Consider the following 19,311-nt stretch of genomic DNA (forward strand, 5'->3'; position numbering starts at 1 on the left):
CGGCCGGGTATCATCAGTCCCCCCTCTTCGCCGAGAACTCTCTCCGTCTCTCGCTTTCTCTCCAAACTCTCTCTCGCCGCCTGCCCAACTTTACCGCCCGCGCTTCATACCAGCCTGACTCAGCAAGTCCACGTTCCGCGGCAAGTCGAAATCGCCCCTCGCCTCGAACCAGAAGAGCATCTCCGGCTCCGGGCCCGTTGGCTTTGTCGGTTTCTTCGTCTTCTGCGACTGCCCAGACATGATCACGTCCCCATCACCACCACCGCCGCCCTCCTCATCGCTCTCCTCGTCCTCATCATCGTCATCCTCGTCATCCTCCTCGAGCCCCCTCCTCAGCCCAGTCCTCACATTCTCCACCCCCATCCGCCGCTCGTCCTCGGTATACACGTCCCCCGCCTCCTCGAGGACGTACTTTTGCACCCGCTCGACGGTCCACGCGCGCACGTCGCGCCACACCGCCTCGAGCTGGGCCTCGCCGCCGCCGTTGCCAGCACCGACAGGTCCGCCAGCAATGCCGGGCCCGCCGCCAATGCCAACACTGCTGCCGTCCGACAAGGAAGGAGGAGGAGCGGCGTTCGCGCCGCCGCGCAGCTCCCGCGTCGTCTCCCGCCCGCGCTCGACCCACTCCTCGACGCCCGGCTCGAGCTTCTTGCGGAGCAGCTGCAGCAGGATGTTCTCGTGCACGCGGCCCGGGTAGGCGACGTCCGGGAAGACGTGGAGGTGCTGGAAGACGTGGGTGTTTTCTGTCAGGGTCTCGAGGAGGGATTGGAGGTTGCGGAGGAGGATTTGGGATTGTGCTTGGAGGGACGCTCTGTTTTTGTCGTGGCGCAAAATGTTAGCACGTCTAGAAATCTTTTTCTTCCTTCTTTCTTGAATCGTGTGTCTTGATGGATGTGGAGCTACGAGGAAGGAGGGGGGGGGGGGAAGCTTACGGGGGAGGAAGCGGGTTGCTCTTCAAGACGTCCATCCGCAGACCCTGGATGCTGTTGGAGAGTTGGAACAGACGCTGGCGCGTCTGCTCAATTGCCTTGAATTCATCGGCCGTGATGCCGAGCGCGTTCGGCTTGTCCATTGCCCGTGGTCTTTTTTTTTTTCCCCGTGCGTTGTTTCGTCTTCGTGCGGCTCGTCGCAGATCGGAGAAAAGTAGAGGTTCTTTGGGGATCGTAGCGGGTGATGGAAGTCGCACGGCTCACGCGACTCGACGCGCCGGGGAATGTTGAGTGTTTAGCGAGTCGCAGAAGGGGAAAAGGTGTTGGATGAGTTGTGTCGTGAGGTGATGCGACTACGCAATGGAATCTTCGACGTCGTCGGGAGTAGAGAGCGTGGGGGTGGTTTTGTTGAGAGTTTACCGGAAATTGAGCTCCCTCTATCCAGGTTGAGGAGGGGAGAAAAGGTACGAGTGACGTTCCAATCCACTCGGCCCGGGGGTAATTTAAATGGGTCCAGGAGCTCCGCGTCGAACGGGGGTGTGGGCAGCGATCGCGGCGTCAGCACGTACCTCGCGTACCCCGCTGGCCCGGCGCAAACCCCAGCTGGAAAAGCGATGCAGGGCCGGGAGCAGGGGCCACGCGGGATGGAATTCCTCTCGGTTTTCCCAAGTTAGCAAGGTGGAAGGGAGGTATGTAAGCATACAAGGGAGACCAGGCGACCATTCACCCTCAGACTCGTTCGAGGCTCTTCCCGGTCACGGGGAAACGACCACACTCAATTGGCTTCGGGTTTGCATGCTTGACATAAGATATTCAAATACAGCTAGCAACGTGGCAAAGCACTCACCTTGTTAGAAAAGCCAAGGCGGTCCCATTAAATGAGCACGGCGTAATGGGAGTAGCACGTCAAGTGAGGCAGTCAGGATTTCGTGACAACGAGCGAGCTGCTTAAAAAGGTCTCTGAGTAATCCTCAAGAGGTTGAGTGTCACGTTCCAATGAGACAGGACCTTCAATGCAACTGGTAACTTGCTTATGTGCTAATTCTTGGGCATTCATGTCTTAAGCCCCATTGAAAGCTAAAATACAAAGGGCGTCTGGTCTGTCCTGAAGATCATGACCATGCGCCTGATCGCCTTGCGGATATCTGCGAGAAAGAAGAGAAAAGATATCGCGTGCTGTAAATCAAATGATATGCCCCAACGCCCCTGTGACATGAATTTTGGTGTCGTTATCATCATAAATATGCAAAAGATTTACTGGCCGTGAGATCCAGCTTGGTCGTGAAGAACCCTGTGACCAGTTGTGGCGCGGTCAACCTCCCGACCGTACTTGTCCACGGGCGGGTATCGAGCGCGACGCTCGAGGTCGTCCAGAGGAATCTGCGAGCGGATGTACCTGAGAGATGTTAGTATTGAGTCTGGAGGTTCATTATGCCGGGATCACAACTTACTTCATTCTACCGTCATCGACGGGGTCGTAGTCCCAGCTAGTGAACTGGCCCTGGGTAAGAGCGCCCCACACAAGGCGACGCTTGCGCTGAGACTGCAAGACCTGCTCGGTGATGGCATCAAAGTCCCACTTGGCCTTTGTCTCGGCGTTGTACTCGTCAAGCTTTGCCTTGGCTTCCTCGTCCAGCAGCTTGCCGGTAATGGCCTTGGATGACGCCAGGTTGACCAGCTCGAGCGGATCGTGTTTGAGGTTGAACAACTGGGTGCCGTCTGCAGGGCAGTGGATGTATTTCCAAGGGCCCTCTCGGATCATCATGAGCGGACTGACAGTGCCCTCGCCGGTGTACTCGGCGTAGACCTTGTCGTGGCCAGTCTTGCCCTGAAGATGGGGCAGCAATGAAACACCATCCATGGGTAGACCAGGAGCAGGCTTCGTGCCGACCAAATCGCACAGCGTCGGGAGAATGTCGAGGGTAGAAACGTTTTTGTCCACACGATGGGGCTCAAAGTCCTTGGGGTGGCGGACAAACAGCGGCACTCTGACGGAAGACTCAAAGTAGCTCATCTTGTACCACAGTCCACGCTCGCCGAGCATGTCGCCATGGTCGCCGCTGAAGACGATGATGGTATTGTCATCCAGACCGCACTTCTTGAGAACGGACAAGAGTCTTCCGACACAGTCATCAACGTAGCTGACAGCGCCGTAGTATGCGCGGCGAGCCCGCTTAATCTGGTCGTCGGTGAAATCATAGTCCCAAAGATCGCAGACCTTCATGAGACGCTTGCTGTGGGGATCCTGTTCTTCTTTGGGAATGCGAACCTTGGGAAGAGCAATATCGACGTCCTCATAGAGATCCCAGTACTTGTCCTCAATCGTGTAGGGGTCATGAGGGTGAGTCAAAGACACGGTGAGAGCGAAAGGGCGCTTCTCGGGACCCTCACGGACGTGGTCGTAGAGGAACTGAGTGGAGCGGAACATGACCTCCTCGTCGTAATCCAGCTGGTTGCTCCGCACGCAAGTGCCGGCTTGGAGGATGGAGCTGGAGTTGTGGTACCACTCAAGACGGGTGTCTGGCTCGTCCCAGTTGACGACCCAGCCAAAGTCACCGGGGTAAATGTCGCTAGTCAAGCGAGTCTCATAGCCGTGAAGCTGATCCCCGATGAAATGCATTTTGCCTGCCAGCGCAGTCTGGTAGCCCTTCAGACGCAGGTAGTGTGCGTAGGTGGGAATCTCACTGGAGATCTGGCTGGCGTTGTCGTAAGCACCAATCTTCATGGGCAAAAGACCGGTGATCAAACTCATGCGCGATGGTGCGCACAACGGGGAGGGGCAGTAGGCAGAGTCGAACTGAACAGACTCAGCGGCAAGAGCATCCAGGTTTGGTGTCTTGATCTGTGACTCGGGGTTGTACATCTTGAGCTGGGGTGCGGCCAATTGATCGGCCATGATGAAGAGGATATTGGGTTGCTTCGCGCTCGGTGCGCCATTGCCGTTGCCGTTGGCAGACTTGCCATTGGCGGGTTGCGCCAGAGGCGAAGAGGGAAGTGAGTTGAGATCGGGAGCCATTGTGCTTGTAGCCAATGGTCTCGAGTATGATTTGTTTATTGAAACTTGAGCAAGTTCGATGGAGATGGTGGTTGTGGTGTTATCCTTGGTTGCGTGGGAGGAAAATGTTTGTGGCTTATGAGAGGACTGATAAAGAGCCGATGTGAATATGTGTGCTCGTGTGTCAAGTGCGATGGTGAGCAGTGATTGGAAAGTTTATAAGTGACCAAGGACAAGGGATGGTCAGTGATTAGGAGGAAAGCGCAATGGATTGAGTCTTCGTCTTCCGGATGATCTAGAAAAGAGAGAAGAAAGTTAATCACAATTCATGTGGGAGGAAGCGTCCTTTAAGAAAGTGAGCCAAGAGAAGAGAGCGAGAGCAGTCCCGTCCGCCTCGACAGTCGACCTGCCTTACCTAGGACCAGCCATGGGCCATGGCCCTAGGAGCCCGATAGGAAGGGACGACGGGACGTGGAGAAGACGGGCGTGGATGGATGGACAGGAGGGCGAGGCAAGGAGAAGCAGCGCCAGACGCCAAACGCCAAACGGGGGCCACGCCAATGCACAGACACTGCATATGCACCAAACGAGGGATCTGCGGAGTACTTGAGATAAGGATACCCCAGACCCCGTCGCATTGCCTGAAGGTGCCCGAGTGGCTCGTGTAGTACGGTGGGGCTTTCCCCGACTCATGCAATGTCACGGGGCTCCAGCTGCTTCTTTCCTCCCACCCATCCTTGGCGACTTGGAATACTTAGTATCCGTAGCTAAGGTAAGGTAGCAAGGCCACATGTGCCAGGAGCAATACGGTGAGGTGGCCGATGAGCGGGAAGGAACGGGGTGAAGGGACAATGACAGATGTGGGTGGCAGAGGACAGCAGGATCGCCCGGACCCCGTTCCCGTCATTTTCAACAAATTCACTCTCCGGTCATCGATCCAATGATGAAGGAAGGAAGGGAGGTAGGTACCTTATTACTGTACACTTCGTGTAGGTCATCAGCCAAAAAAACTGTCAGACAGCAACAGCAGCCATCCAATTCCAACCCACCTTACTAAACTTGTTTAGTCACCGCCTTAACTCTGCTTCCTCCACCTTCTTCTCCTTTCGCCATTCAATGATACGGATAACTCATTATAATTTCTAAACCACACTACCTTAAGCTCGTCGCTACGCTTACACCTGGCACGCCTGCGTAGTCTGTGACTCTACCCAAGGAAGACAGGTCGACCGCAATGCGTCAGAAATATGGCGTTTTCCGATCAGCCGATTGCGAAATAGCCCATGCAAAAGCACCGACCAGCCACTCAAACACTTTGTCAGCATGGCGGCAACATCAACTCGTCGTTACAGTCTGTCTCTTGTCAATGAATGAGCTCTGCATGCCGGTGTGATCCGTATCCGCATCACAAGAAGCAATTTCCTCTCCATCCGGCTCCATTCTGCATCACCCTTCAACGCTCCTCCGCGATAAGGCTAGTCGCTTTTTCTCTCACCGTGGGACCCGAGCCACTCCATGCGACAATCGATGGCTGGCGGTGTGAATAACACGTCCCACGACAAATGAAAACACAGCGCCGGAAACCCAAACGGCCGGCTACACCTTCTCGAACACTGAGCATGGGCATGGGTCGGCTAGTCTTACTCTTGTGCTATCTCGGCCTCTCGTGATGACTGGTAGGGGCACCCTAGACTCCTCGAGCACTAACAAGCTTCGTTATGCTTCAAGCGGGAATAACAAATTCTTTCCCATTCGCTGGTCCCCTGCTATTTGGACCCCTGGATCTCGTCGACTATACCCCAATCGCCCTCTTGCAGCTGGGCACTTACCCAAAGACCTGCTCGCAACCTGCATAAGCGTCGCTCAACCCAAGGACAGGCCTTCTTCCGATTAGCTAGACGATTGGACGGTCCTGGTGTGCCCAAGGGAACATTCTTTCGATAACGGTCGCTTCAATGGGGGCATGCCATTCCTGCACGCACGCGACAAATTTACGGAGGACTCCGTTCCCCCTTCAACGACCTCCACTGATAAAGGCACCGAACCGAAGCGGGAGAAATAAACATTGAGACGAGATGGGTCCGACGCAAGTTATCACGCACATTCATACAAGACCCAGAGTGTGCGTGCAGCCGGAAGGCAACATCTACAAACACACAGGTGATGTGTAATACACCCAATTATTCTGGCCCAGACCCCAGTGTACGAATGCAGGGCACAAACACCAGCACCGTGGTTGCGAACCGAAGCGAACGGGGCACTTCTCCAGTCTCCAGATTCCAGATGGGGAATTTTGGACAGGCACGGGGAGGGACTGTCGGAACCACCAACCGACGACTCGCCTGGCTCTTGAATCCACCTCTCGGCTGTCCTTTTCATCTGGGCCTGGCATCTGCACCCCATGCCAAGGCGGCGCCATCTTGACAGCACTCTTAAGGGGCCACGTATCCGTTTTCTCCTGGCAGATCAACCAGATTACAATTCCACTATCGACGAGCTCAGAAGATGTCGTGATGGCGTCCACCTCCGACCTCCCGCCGGCTCCCACCCCGCATTTGCGGGGTTACCCTCATGGCTGGCCGGTCACGCCATCGGAATAAGGTCTCCTACTCCGGGCGTGGCTCATCTTCTTGCCTGGCACCGCTTCTAGAGTCTAGACGTCTCCGTCCCGGAACGATGTGTCTTTCGCATCTACTGGTCACCGGTGCACGTACCAACGCACCAGTGAGTAACTGTAATACTCGATAAATGCTTACCGCCGGTGGTGTGGCCCCGGCTCCCGGTCAAGCCATACCGCAATCACATCATTGCGCTCCAGTATTGCTTCATCAACTAGGCTGCGGATTCCGACTCAATTTATCGTTTCACCCATAACAATCAACATCGGCAACGCAGCATTTCAGCATCAGCATCAGACATGAGGGCCTTTCTTCCGGTTTCCCAGCAAGGGCGAGGACTAAACCCTCCGACGATCCGTTCCTTTCCTCCCATGCGCTTCCGTCTTGCCTTGCATCCCCGCCCACCATGCGTTTGTTCAGGTTGGTCAGCCTCCACGTTGCACCAGGCGAACCAGCTCGTTTTCGGCTGAGTCGTGCGCTTCGCTCACTGGTGATCATCTGATGAGCCAGCCCATCACACACATTTCTTCTCCGCACCCGTTAATTGCATGACTGGCGCATATCGTCGATTCCCTCCCTCCGGCTCATTGCGTCCAAGGTTGGCATCTCAATGGATAGCGTATTACCCCTCCATACGGCAGACTGCAAGAGGCACTCCGCCAAAACACTTTTTTCATATGTCAAAGCAGAAATCGTATTTTACAGTTACCCCACTACCTAGGATAGGGTCTAGACTAGTATAGTAACTTATAAATAGGGGTTATAGAGATTTACGGTTTAAAAAATATTTTAATTTTATAATATATTAAACCGTATAGTAGTATATAAAATCGCGCAATATTATACCCTAATATAAAAGTTTTTTTTCTTTTTATAACTTTATTATAGAAATAACTATTATTTTTTACCCTCTTATAAATAAAAATTACTTTTTATTTAAGTTATTAAACTAATAGCTCGCTTATAAATATTATAATATAGATTTATAATAACTTCTAGTCTCTATATAAGACGTTACTAAACTAATCGACTTTATAATACCTCCTCGTAAAGCTATTTTAAAACGACCGATCGATAATAATACTTATATAAGCTCTGCCCTTTTCGTATAATAAGAACGTATAAACGTATAAGCCTCGATATTAATAAAATCTCTTTTTACGAGCTTAAAAAAGCGGGAACGAAGTATTTAATAAATAAAAAAAGAGCTAAAGTAATTATTAATAATTAATATCTCTATTATATTATATAACGCATCCTTTTTTAAAAACGAACTTAATAGTTTCTAAGTAACGACTTATATTAATATCTAAGTTATTAAGAAGTTTATTAAAAAAGTTTAGTTTAATTACTTCTCAACGTTTATTTTATATTAAAATATAATACGATTTATTATTTTATATTTTATAATAAACTAGTAAATTCTTTTAATAGAGTAGATAGTATTTCTAATTAATATAAAAAATCCTTACGATATTTTAAAGTACCGTAAAGTAACGTACGAAGCTATAAATTTAAAAAGATTCCTTTTTAAAACTACGATCTTATATAAAAAAAAAAATTACTAACTTTTTATTATTTTTTAAATTAGAATTAAGTTATTAGTTATTAAACCTTAGTTAGTAAAGAAGGGAAAAGGTCGTATAAAGCTAATTATAACTAAAACTTTAGGTAAAACGACGTATAAAAATATTCTGAAAATATAGCTTTTAATAAGTATTAGTATTAAACTAACGATAAAGATTAAGGAGGAATTGTTAGTTAAGTAAAAAAAGAAGATCGTTAAGAAAGAGGTAAAGGCTAAGAAAAAGGTTAAAAAGGATAAAAACGATAAAAAAGACGAGATTATAATAGTTTAATAAGAAGATAAAGTTTACGATAGTAAATAACTTAGTATATTATAAGAATAGAAACGAGCATTCTCGTTAGTAAATAGTTGAAAATAAACTATAATTATATTTATAATTCCTCTTCGTCCTTAGTATTGCTCATAATTACGAAGCTATTTAATACTCTAAGATTAATTCTAAAGTTTTTTAATCTTTACTTAACCTATATAATACTACCCTATAGTTTACTAAATAAAGTAACTTTTAATTAGAGCTTATTGCGTATATATTACTTTAGATAAATACGAAGATATTAATATACTTTAAAATAAGGATAATTAGCCTCGCTAAACTTCGTACTTTTAGTTAATATAGTTAGGGAGCCCTTAATAATTAAAGTATAAATCTATAAAGTAGCTTAAAGAAGATATGTATCTAAATTATTACTATTTTAAATAGCGTTTAATAATTATTAAACTTAGTCTTAGTTAATTAGCTATATAAAGTTTTATACGGTTCGTAACGTAAGTTAATAATATAGTTATTATAACTAATTAAAAATAACGTGAGGGCGACCTTTTTAATAACGAATTCGATAAGAGTTCTAAATTTGTACGAAGTTAATAAAATTAGAACGAATTAGTAGTATATACGTAAATAGAAATGCAATTTAGTTAGAGAGTATATTTATATAGAATAGCCCTTAGAACTTAAGTAATTAAAAGTATTCTTATAAACGTAAGTATACTTATATATACTAAAATATATATTACTTACCTATTAATATGCTAATTTACTTTAATAAAGACGATTTTACTAACTCTTAATCTTAACGTTATAAATACTTTTACTAAAGATCTAATAATTACGGAATATAATTAGACTTTTTATTATTAAACGGTATTATAAAAAGTAGTAATAAATACTAAATATAAGAACGGTTTCTTTCCCTTAATCTAAACGAACTCGTAATAATATAAATCCCCGTTATTAAATAATAGTAAGATATTATATAAGTATATTCCGGGATATATAGGTAAAAACCCTTATATAGAACTATATAATAAACCGCGAATAAGTATTAATACTAGCATAGATCTTAAATTTAAATAATAGAAGCTTATTATACGTATTTAAAAATTAAATATAATTTAGTCTAAGAGTCGTAAACCCTTTATGACGGTACCTTATTTTACTTAACCGATCTTAAACTTATTATAAAAAGGTTTTATAATATATAAAGTATAGTTTATCTCGGCTAATAATATAAGCTTATTAGCGAACCTATATATAAAAATACTTTTTATTATACCCTTTAGTATAGTAAGTAACCTCTAGTATATTAAAAAAGAACTCTTTTAATTATTATTATATAATTACGAGCTATTTTAGTATTTATTGTTACTAAATCTAATTTTATTAACGAAGTATTAATAATCCTATAGCCGTAATTATAAATCCTTTAGACTAAAGTTAAAAAAGAATATTTTTATTATTTAAGCATTATTAAAAGAATAATTCTTAGATATAAATTAATAGATCCTTAGAAAAGACCGTACGCTCTTCTCGTTATAAGTCCTATTTCGCAAATTAACGTTCGAAAGTTCGCTTTATAATTCTAGTACTAAAAACTATAAAGATATATATAATAATTATATTATAGGTCTAATTACTCTCTAACTTTATAATAATTATCGTTCGATATAGTAAAAAATTAATACGTAGTCGTACTATTCTAAGAAAGTAGTAATATATAAAATAAAAAACTAAAAAAGAAATTTTAAATAAGGGGTAAATGTTTATATATAATTATAGTAATATATAGGGGTATCCTTTTATTTATAAAGTCTTATAAGTATATATATAAAAATATAGACGCTTATGGGGATCTATAACGCTAAAAAGGATAAAAAGGTATATAACGATAATATATAATAAATAAAAGTTCTATAATTTTATTAAAAACGTTAAACTTTAGGGGGAGCCTTTATATAGTTAGTTACGGCCTTTTATAGGCTAAACTAAATATATATACTCTAGCTTATAGTTAGTAAGTACCCTATAACTCCGTAGGGGCCTTATTACCTAGGTATTAAGCCTAACCGTACTATATCCTAATATATACTTATATAAACTCCTATACTATACTATATAAAAATATTAAATTAATTACTCTTTATTTAGAGTCTATATAAGTTAGTAACGCTCTTTATAATTTTATATACTATTATATATACCCTTTTTGTTATTTTTAGCTTATTTAGCTACTTATTTAAAGGCTTTTACTATCGTATAGAGGTATATAGCGGGGATAGTATTTAAAGACTTAAATAGAGTACTAATACGGACTTTACTACGGCCCTTATAGTTATAACTACGCTTAACGACCTTAGTAAGCGTATTATAAGTTAATACGAACCGTTAATAAACTATAAATAAATATAAAGTAGTATAAAGTAACGTATAAGTAATAACGGGAGGCGTAACGAGCGTATACTCGTATATAGTAAATATATAGTTATAATTAAAGTAGCCCTTATTTATAAAAATAACGTAATTAGTAAAAATGCCTTTACTAGCTTTATAATAGGCGCACGACTTAGTACTAATCTTAGTATTATTATATATAGTTATTTAAATAGTATTAGTAACTTAAGTACGAGTTATAGTAATATCTAGGGGTATATAACGGCTATTTTTAGTAATCTTAGGGTTAAGCTTAATCTAACGCTAGGGCTAGATTATATAGGTTAGTATAGTAATATTAAATAGTATAGGGTAGTATATACTAACTTATATAATATTAAAGTTATAGATCTAGTAAAAAGTCTTCGAAAAGGAAGATAAAGAGCTTATAAATAATATAAAAATCCGTATAATAAGGAAGCTATTATATAGAGGTATATGTATTAATAAAGAGGTAAGAGGTTATTTTATAAGACGTAAAGTTATTAAAATACTACGTAGGTTAGTATACGGGGACCGTTAGGAGTTATATACTCTTAATACGGGCTAGAACGCTATATTAAGCGCTTATTATAAATATTATATAGCGTACGCGATTATTAAGAAAGGGAGTGTCCTATACGAAATTATTAGTATATATACGTAAATAGTTAATACTAAAAAAAAAAGTAAATAAAAAGAATTAAATTATAAATAGGTATATATACGTAATTATACTTATAATTACGCGTACATTAGCCTAAGAAGAAGCATAATTATTAATTAGTAAAAATTGCACTAGTAATTACGCATAAGATTACCTAATTATACTTAATTAATATTTTTAATTAGTAAATCGCGAATATTATACTTATAATTACGTATATAATTAGGTAATAATAATAAAAATAAAGTAGAAAAGGGTATAAAGTATAATAAAGCGAAATATAATCGCTAATAAGTAATTATAGGGGCATAAGTGGATTACTTACCTTACTTAAGGAATATTAGGTTAGTTAAGAAGAAAAGGAAATTAATTAGTAATAGAAATTAATAAAGAGGATATACCCCCTAGCTACCCTATTTTTATTAAGCGGCATAACCGCTCTTACGTAACTACTACTACTTACGGTCGTAAGTAATTCCTTATAATAATATATAGGATTTATTATAATATTTATTTATATATATAAGAAAGTCGCGCTATTGATGCCTAAAATTTACGGTAGCCGTAGGTCTATTGGAAAGAACGGTTTTGGCGGAGTGCCTCTTGCAGTCTGCCGTACCTCCACCCCGAACATCCCGTCGACGGTCTCGCGGCCACTCGCGGCATACAAACAATGCCAAGCTGCTCCCGACCCCAAAACAAACCCCCCTCCCTCCTCTCCAGGCTCTAGTCAACGTCGGGCATCTGCACACCGTGCAGCAAAATCCAAGGAGACCCTCGAATCACGTCTCGTCCTGCTCCGCTGAGACATTGGCCAGGGGTCCCCCTCCGGAGCACAACGTCACGTTCACCGGCGCACCAACCAACAGCGAACAACAAATCAACCTTCCCTCGTCGAGAAGGCTGACAGGACATGCAACAATCCAGCACATTAATTTACGGCGAAAAGCGCTTTCGTGTGCCCGCGAGCGTCGAGCACACCTAGACCTTGTCCCGCTTTGCCTATCTGCACCCTCGTTGATACACTGTCAATCACACGCGTGCGCAGTGCCAGCAACCCACGCATTTAACTGATAACCGCAATGACACACCAGAAGGCGCCCAACCGGCCCCGTGAATCGGAGGTAGAGGCACACGATCGATGATCGGCCAGAACATCGTCGTCTCCCCGCTCAGCTGCCGTGGACCCCTCATATCTCCCCTATCTCAACGCCAACGCCTCCCCATGTCCTAGACACCACGCAAAAATGGTGCCTCAATCAATCTTTACTACACCACCAACCTGATAGATGCATACACCACCATTACACAGGACACGCTTCCCTTGCTTGGAAAGCTCATTACGATTTTCCCCCTTTGGATCCCGTGACTCTGTCTGCGCCTCCTTACAGTGTAAAAGAAGTATCAAAACAACTCACATGACCGTACTCCTCGCGTTTCGCCGTCGGCTCTTGGCATCCACACGAGAGACCACGGGACCAAAAATTCTTCCCCAACTCCATGACATCCGCGAGGCTACGGATACCTTGACTTTTTTGTTTGATGTGTTTATTTCTGTTGGGCGTGCATCGGCATCGTCGTCACCACCACCACTTACTCAGAAACATCATTAGGCTATGCTGCGCCTTGGTCGTCTACACGCGGCACAATTGCGACCACCATTCCATCGTGAGTTTTTAACAATGCGGGGTATATCATTTCAAAGGGAAAAAGTTATCTACACATGAACACCCAACCTAGACGTGTCGGCGGGGAATCTTCCTCATGCATCGCACTCCTATCCCGCTACATCTTCAACTTCCCAAAGCATCCCGCTCTGCCCTCTCCGCCCACCAGCACCACCTCATTGACCTTAATCCGTTTGAACAGTGTGGTTTCTCTCTTTTGTTTTTTTTACTCATATATACTCCTACAAGCAATACTGCTTCCTTCAGTGCTTCCCTCCTCACCCCCTGCCCCCCCCAAACCTCCAATCGATTGAATTTTCGTCACCCCGCAATGCGATCTCGAATAGAATAATGTGACGACGAAGAAGAAGACGAATGTAAACACAAGAAACCGCCCACCCTCGCCTTGCTTTGTCAATAAAAAAAAACCCCCTTCAAATATGCGGGTTCCCAAGTTCAAACATTCCCGTCTCATGCAACCCCTATTGAGAGATACAGAGGCGTGAGTAAAGCAACAAAAGATTATCCTGCACGCCCCCAATCCCACAAGCGACGGACACGCTTGCGTGCTCAATTCCATCCCATCAATCCATGTCTCATGTACCTTTTTGATCCCATCCTCTTCACATATCTCTTTTGTGGTGAACTCCTCTGCCGTCTGTCTATCCTGTAACGGATTGCTGCAACTCCACCCCGCTTTACTGCGTACGGTAAAACTTCTTGTACAAGAGATGCAGCAACAAGTTGACGTTCAGCTTGAGGCTCCCCTCAAAAAGGTTCATAAACTGGTGGGCCTCGAACTGGGCCTGCAGCAGATCCTCAATGGGTACGAGGGCGCTTGCCCCCGGCATCTGGATGTGGCCGCGGGACCCCTCGAGCGAGAAGACGCCAACCTCGTCGCACGAAATGGTGAGGTTGACCCTCTCCCAGTCGGTGACGCCACTCCACCCGACGAGCACGCCTTTCTCCGCTAGAGCCCGAGCGCTATATTTGTAACTGCCAAACTTGGGGACCCGCCCGCTGCGTTCCAGTTCGCGCTGGTGGTTGTACTGTTTGGTGAACGGAAGCAGGAACCGTTTCTTTCTGTAAAATATGACGAGATTCGGTCAGCGTATGGCGACACACTTGGACCGTGCTTATAATATGGGACATTGTGGGGAAGCAAGACTGAAAGTGGGGGAAGGGGAGGAGAATTGGAGATCACATCCGGGGATCGGACATGTGGATATGTGTGATATGCAGAACACGAAAAGGATTTGTCTAGACTTACCCCTTGTTCTTTTGTAATGTCGCCATTGCGGATTCAATGTAGTCGTCATAGCTCTTGCGCTGTTGCTCGAGGTACTTGGCCTTCTCGTGCAAGTTGGCGAGAGTTGACCGAACACCTTCCAATTCACGCTGGCGCTGTACACGTCTTCGGCTCTTGGTCCGGATGTCGAGGGCGATGGCGTTGAGGATATCTTGGTAGTAGTTGTGCTTGGAGATCCGGCCCATGTGCTCCAACCGCATAATGTTCTCAAGCGCCGTACGCTTGAGGTCGTAGTACGACATCCGGGTCACATCCACCATGTGGGCGTCCGAGTACGCGCCCTTCGTGCCGGCGTCGTTGACTCTGTCGTCGCGCAGTACTGACCGCCACTTGTGTTCGTCTTCGGGGTTGATGGGCTTGACTAGAATGTCGAGGAGATTGGCGCCAGTCTGCACGCGAATAATGTACAGGATGCATCGCTTCGTCTCCATGAAGAGAGCCTTAACCTCCGCATCCGGATCGTCGATGTCGTGCAGCTTCGGCGTAAGGTAGAGCTGAATATCAGAAGAGCCTGCCGAGAGCATCTCATTCTCGTTGTTCTTGGCACTACCCAAGTCTTGCAAGATCTCGCGGAGAACGTCGTCTCGGTTGGGGCATACCATCGGAAGATCGCCTACGATGAGGTTGTGAATCGCAAAGATATCCGTCATCTTGATGTACAGAGTTGGCTTATTCTTGGAGTACAGGTCGTTGAACTCATCAATATCGAAATTGCGCTCCGCGTCTGGTACCGAGATGAGGTCGTGGGTGATGTGAGCCAAACGCTCCATGGACTCGCCCACGAAAGCGTTCAGGGGTTGGAGATAGATGTTCTCGCCGCCGAATGGCCTGCCCGAGGCTACCTGGCCAAGCACCTTGGCGACCTCTCCGAGATTGCGCTTCTGGAGAGGGCTCAACTGCTTCTCAATGACACCAACGTTCTCGGGAGCAATGACAGCGGGCTGCATGTAGAAGCGCCAAAGCCAGTTCGTGACAATCTGCAAGATGTGGTGTTGGGGTTCTTTCTTGAACTGTTGGCAGAGGGCCTCGAACATTTGGCGACAGAGGAACCGGACACCGTACGGCATCTTGGGCAAGAGGTCTTCCAGGGCCAACAGGTACTGGTCGCAGATTTCTCGGAGATCACGGAGATGATCGATGAAGAGGTCTCTTGTTTCCGGATCCTTGATGGCCATCTCTCGCGGAACATCCAGAGGACGGCGACTGGGGCGACCGGTCCGTAACTCTTCATTATTGATGGCTGATCTGTAGATCTGCAGAGGGTCACTCTCGAGGTCAAGAGCAGGATCCTCCACAATATTGTCGCGCACGATAGGGCCAAGAAGTTCCCGGAGGTACTTCCGGTCGCGGGGGGATCGGGTGTAGTTTGCGAGAAGCTTTGTCCAGAAGTAGTTGCCTCGAAGGTAATCTTGGAGGTTTCTGCTACTTTCGACCTCTTCCCGCATGGCCCTGGCGAGAAGCTTGAGAAGGTAGTACTCCTCACGACGCTTCTGGGCGTACCCAAACAGTCCCATCATAAGGTGCTCAATACGCTTGCATTCCTTCTCGGGAGTGCCCTGCTCGCGGATGCGCTTAAATAGGCGTGCAAGGTATTGAGGTTGCGTCTGGAGGTTGAAGAATAGTTGTTGATACGACTCCAGCTTCTTCCTTGAACTCTTGTTCAATGCCTTCAAGTCAAAGTGGTTGGCGGAAGAAATTGACGAGTTTGCCAGGAGACCGATGGAGTGACCGCCATAGTTGCTCTGGTGCCTGACAACCTCATCTAGAGTAATCTTGTTCTTGACGAGGAGCGCAATCTTGATATCCAGCTGGTCAATGTACTGCTCCAGCATCTCATTCTGACGAACTTGCGTGACCACAGTCTTTCGCAACCTCTCAAACTCAATCTCCTCGTTGAAATCGAAATCACTGTCGTTGAGAAGATGGACAAAGTTCTTGACGGCGTTGACTGGCGGATCCTTGCCATGAGTAAGACTCTTGTATGCATCTCCCTGAATCTTGGCGCGGACCAGGCTCTGAATTTTGACAACCTTCTCCATGTTCTCCTTGAAGAACCGCTTCTTCTCCTCGTACTTGGCTCGAACGACAAAGGCCTTGGCCGCAGCTTGCATTTCGGCGATAGTTCCTTCTTCTTCCTCGAGATCTGAAATGAGGTTGAAGACATCTCCTCGCACCATCATGGCGCGTGCGAGCCCTTGGAGCTTCTCAATGACGGGAGTGTGAGACTCAAGCTCCTCGAGCAGTCCCGCGTGCTGCTGGCGATGCTGGTAGCCCCGTATGCATGCCTGGAGCTTGGTGATCTTGGGCTCGACGCGGGAGAGCGCATCTTGCTCGGCAGCAACGCGGCGGCGCTCCATCATGGCTCGGATGAGTGATTGGAGATTGATGAAGGTTGCCTCGTGGCTGTTCAGGTCATCCAGCAGCTGGGTGACAGCCCGGCGGACGGCTCCGGCTCTGAAATGAGCTTGGAGGCTTTCTACCTCGGAGATGTATTTGGCGAGTTCTGCTTTAGTCGTTTCAACTTCTTTGCGGGCTGAGTTGCCTCGCACTGTTGCTTGGACGAGTTCGACTTCGGCAATATGCTGACTGAGTTCTTCTACTGTCGCTGCGACTTCGGTCCGGACTTCCCGTCCCCGAATTGCTGCCTGGAGACTCTCGACCTCGGGAATGTGGTGACTGAGCTCGACCTTGATTGCTGCAACATCGTTTCGAAGCGTCTGGCCTCGGATCGCGGCTTGAAGAGCAGCCCATTTTGGTGCAGAGCCTTGCAGATGCTCTTGCTCTCGCGAAATCTGATCTCTAGTCAGCAGTGCCCTGGCAGCAGCCTGGAGGCTGACGATGCTGTCGGTCTGTCTGTCAAGAAGCTCGAGGTCGTCTGCAATCCGTCCTCTTGACAACATTCCACGAACAGCCGCTTGGAGGTTTTGGACTTCTCCAGATGTCTGCACCGTCTCTTGCTGTTGAGTAACGAACTCCTTTCGGACCAAGAAACCCCGGAATGCTGCCTGAATTTTTCGCACAGGTCCGGCGTGGCGGGCCAACTGAGATTTTTTATCCCGTACCTCATCCCGGACCTTCTTGGCCCTAACAAGACTCTGGAGCTCCAAGATATCGGGCTCCAACATTTTCCAAAAGCGCTCCTTGTTGGCCATCCTGTTTCGAGCGAGAAATCCGCGAACCAGGCTTTGCAAGTCCACCGCGAAGCGTCGCATCTGAAGCCGGTAGCCAATGACTTGGCGGGTAAAATCACCTCGGATGAGAGCTTGGAGGTCGATGAGAGATCCTTCAACGTCCCACAGTTGCTGCATGGTGTCTCCCAGGCGCATTCTCACAACGGCTCCGCGGACTTGTGCTTGAAGCTCAACAATAGCCTCTTCACTCTCACCAAGCTCGCGGTCGATCCTCTCCTCCTCGGTCTCTTCAGGCTCAGGGGTCGCAGGCTCGACACCAAAATCGGCTCCCATGTTGCCGAAGCTGGGCATGTTGGCCCCCAGTTTATCAAGACCCTTTTGCATGGCCTCGAGCTCATGGTGCTCAAATTCAAGCTGGCCAACGAGGTTGCCGATACGGAAGTCTACTATTCCTTTTCTGAAAAGCAGCCAACTGAGGGCGTGGATGCAGTGAATGACCTTGGGGATGTTTTTCTTCTCGTAAAGATCGATGAGTTCGAATCGGAAGAGGTCCGGGAGTTCAACCTCGTCCAAGTATCTAAAGAAAATGGCAATGTTGTCGGAGTGCCGGAACTGAAGTTTTTGATGTCGGAAGATGCGGAATCTTCGGTCAGGATTCAAAGCTTCGACAACTTCTGCTAATGTGACGCCGTCTCTGAGAGCCTCCTCCAGTTCGACAATGGGAGGGATCGACTTGTGCATGATGTCCTCGATCCATTCTTTGGCTTCGCCGATATGGCAAAGGTATTCGTAGGCCTGGAGGAACTGGCGCTGCTTGTCCATCCAATTCCTCCCTTCCCAGCCATATCCACCGGCGCGCTGGCCAGCTCGATTTGTGTTTGACTTATCTGCCCTCTGCAATCTCCGTCGACCTCTCAGGCCGATAACTTCTTGTGCTGGGGTTGTGATGGCAAACTCGTCGGCAGACTCGGATTGAGCAAGCTTTGATAAGGTACGTAGCTGGCTCGTGGATGACCGGCCCAGCTTCTCAAGATCTGGTCGTGCTAGAGAAGCAGAGTGCACTGCGGAAGGTGGCTCGTATGCATGAGGTAAAGCTGCGCTGCCTCGGCTGATTGTGTCGGAACGGCCGAGCATCATGGAATTCGGGCGAATCGTCAGAGTTCGAGATATTGGTGTTGGGGAAGTGCTGCCGTCGTACTGGGCGTGTGACAACTTGCCGCTGTCAACGCTCTGGGTGCGTTCATGGCGATAACTGGGTCGAGGCGGCGAGGGGGTCGATGCCGTCGGGGTTGTCTTTGTAGGATTGGTAGGAGATGAAGAGGCGGGGGCTTGAGGGAGCGGGCGTAGAGATTGCCGTGTCATGGAGTAGATGTTGTTGTCTTGTTCCCTCTTGCGGTCAAGGTTCTCTCCTCCGAATGAGACTTGATGCAATCGCGAACCATCACTCTTGCCCCTCTTATGAGAACTTGGTAATGAGTAGCCGCTGGACACTGAAGACAGTTGAGTACTCGCTCGGCTATTCTCAGAGTACAGAGAGTACCCTGAAGATGCGATGGACGAAGCAGTAGAGGACTGACGGTTGATGTTGCCAGGGTAATCCAGGGTATGGGATTGTCTGAGGGGGTGCGGACGGTGCGACATGGTGGGCGAAGATTAGGATACTGAAGGAAGGCTGCAATCGAAAATCTGTGGGCTCTGGAATTCGGATGACAACATTAGGG

The 19,311-nt window shown here is 46.7% G+C and overlaps 5 protein-coding genes across 5 annotated transcripts; 2 read left to right on the forward strand and 3 right to left on the reverse strand.

The window, feature by feature from the left end:
* Window positions 1-90: 90 nt before the first annotated feature.
* Window positions 91-1,072, reverse strand: CLUP02_13918 (RNA polymerase II mediator complex component Med8; the record flags this gene model as incomplete). The annotated part of the gene is made up of 2 exons (XM_049292853.1): window positions 91-811; window positions 933-1,072. 2 exons carry the CDS (start codon window positions 1,070-1,072, stop codon window positions 91-93), a joined length of 861 nt encoding a protein of 286 aa, XP_049149999.1.
* Window positions 1,073-2,006: 934 nt separating this feature from the next.
* On the reverse strand, window positions 2,007-3,945 carry CLUP02_13919 (choline-sulfatase; the record flags this gene model as incomplete). Its single annotated transcript, XM_049292854.1, has 3 exons — window positions 2,007-2,074; window positions 2,228-2,325; window positions 2,381-3,945. The coding sequence occupies 3 exons, from the start codon at window positions 3,943-3,945 to the stop codon at window positions 2,007-2,009; spliced, it is 1,731 nt and encodes a 576-aa protein (XP_049150000.1).
* A 1,213-nt stretch (window positions 3,946-5,158) lies between these two features.
* Window positions 5,159-5,818, forward strand: CLUP02_13920 (uncharacterized protein; the record flags this gene model as incomplete). Its single annotated transcript, XM_049292855.1, has 3 exons — window positions 5,159-5,241; window positions 5,300-5,463; window positions 5,499-5,818. The coding sequence occupies 3 exons, from the start codon at window positions 5,159-5,161 to the stop codon at window positions 5,816-5,818; spliced, it is 567 nt and encodes a 188-aa protein (XP_049150001.1).
* Window positions 5,819-5,999: 181 nt separating this feature from the next.
* Window positions 6,000-13,502, forward strand: CLUP02_13921 (uncharacterized protein; the record flags this gene model as incomplete). Its single annotated transcript, XM_049292856.1, has 12 exons — window positions 6,000-6,046; window positions 6,126-6,292; window positions 6,334-6,506; window positions 6,575-6,648; window positions 6,828-7,032; window positions 12,093-12,473; window positions 12,532-12,596; window positions 12,637-12,733; window positions 12,773-13,020; window positions 13,085-13,151; window positions 13,224-13,351; window positions 13,418-13,502. The coding sequence occupies 12 exons, from the start codon at window positions 6,000-6,002 to the stop codon at window positions 13,500-13,502; spliced, it is 1,737 nt and encodes a 578-aa protein (XP_049150002.1).
* Window positions 13,503-13,584: 82 nt separating this feature from the next.
* Window positions 13,585-19,231, reverse strand: CLUP02_13922 (GTPase-activator protein for Ras-like GTPase; the record flags this gene model as incomplete). The annotated part of the gene is made up of 4 exons (XM_049292857.1): window positions 13,585-13,632; window positions 13,698-13,801; window positions 13,860-14,233; window positions 14,421-19,231. 4 exons carry the CDS (start codon window positions 19,229-19,231, stop codon window positions 13,585-13,587), a joined length of 5,337 nt encoding a protein of 1,778 aa, XP_049150003.1.
* Between the last annotated feature and the right edge of the window lie 80 nt (window positions 19,232-19,311).

Source organism: Colletotrichum lupini, chromosome 7 (assembly GCF_023278565.1).
Source record: "Colletotrichum lupini chromosome 7, complete sequence".
Classification (NCBI taxonomy): Eukaryota; Fungi; Ascomycota; class Sordariomycetes; order Glomerellales; family Glomerellaceae; genus Colletotrichum; species Colletotrichum lupini.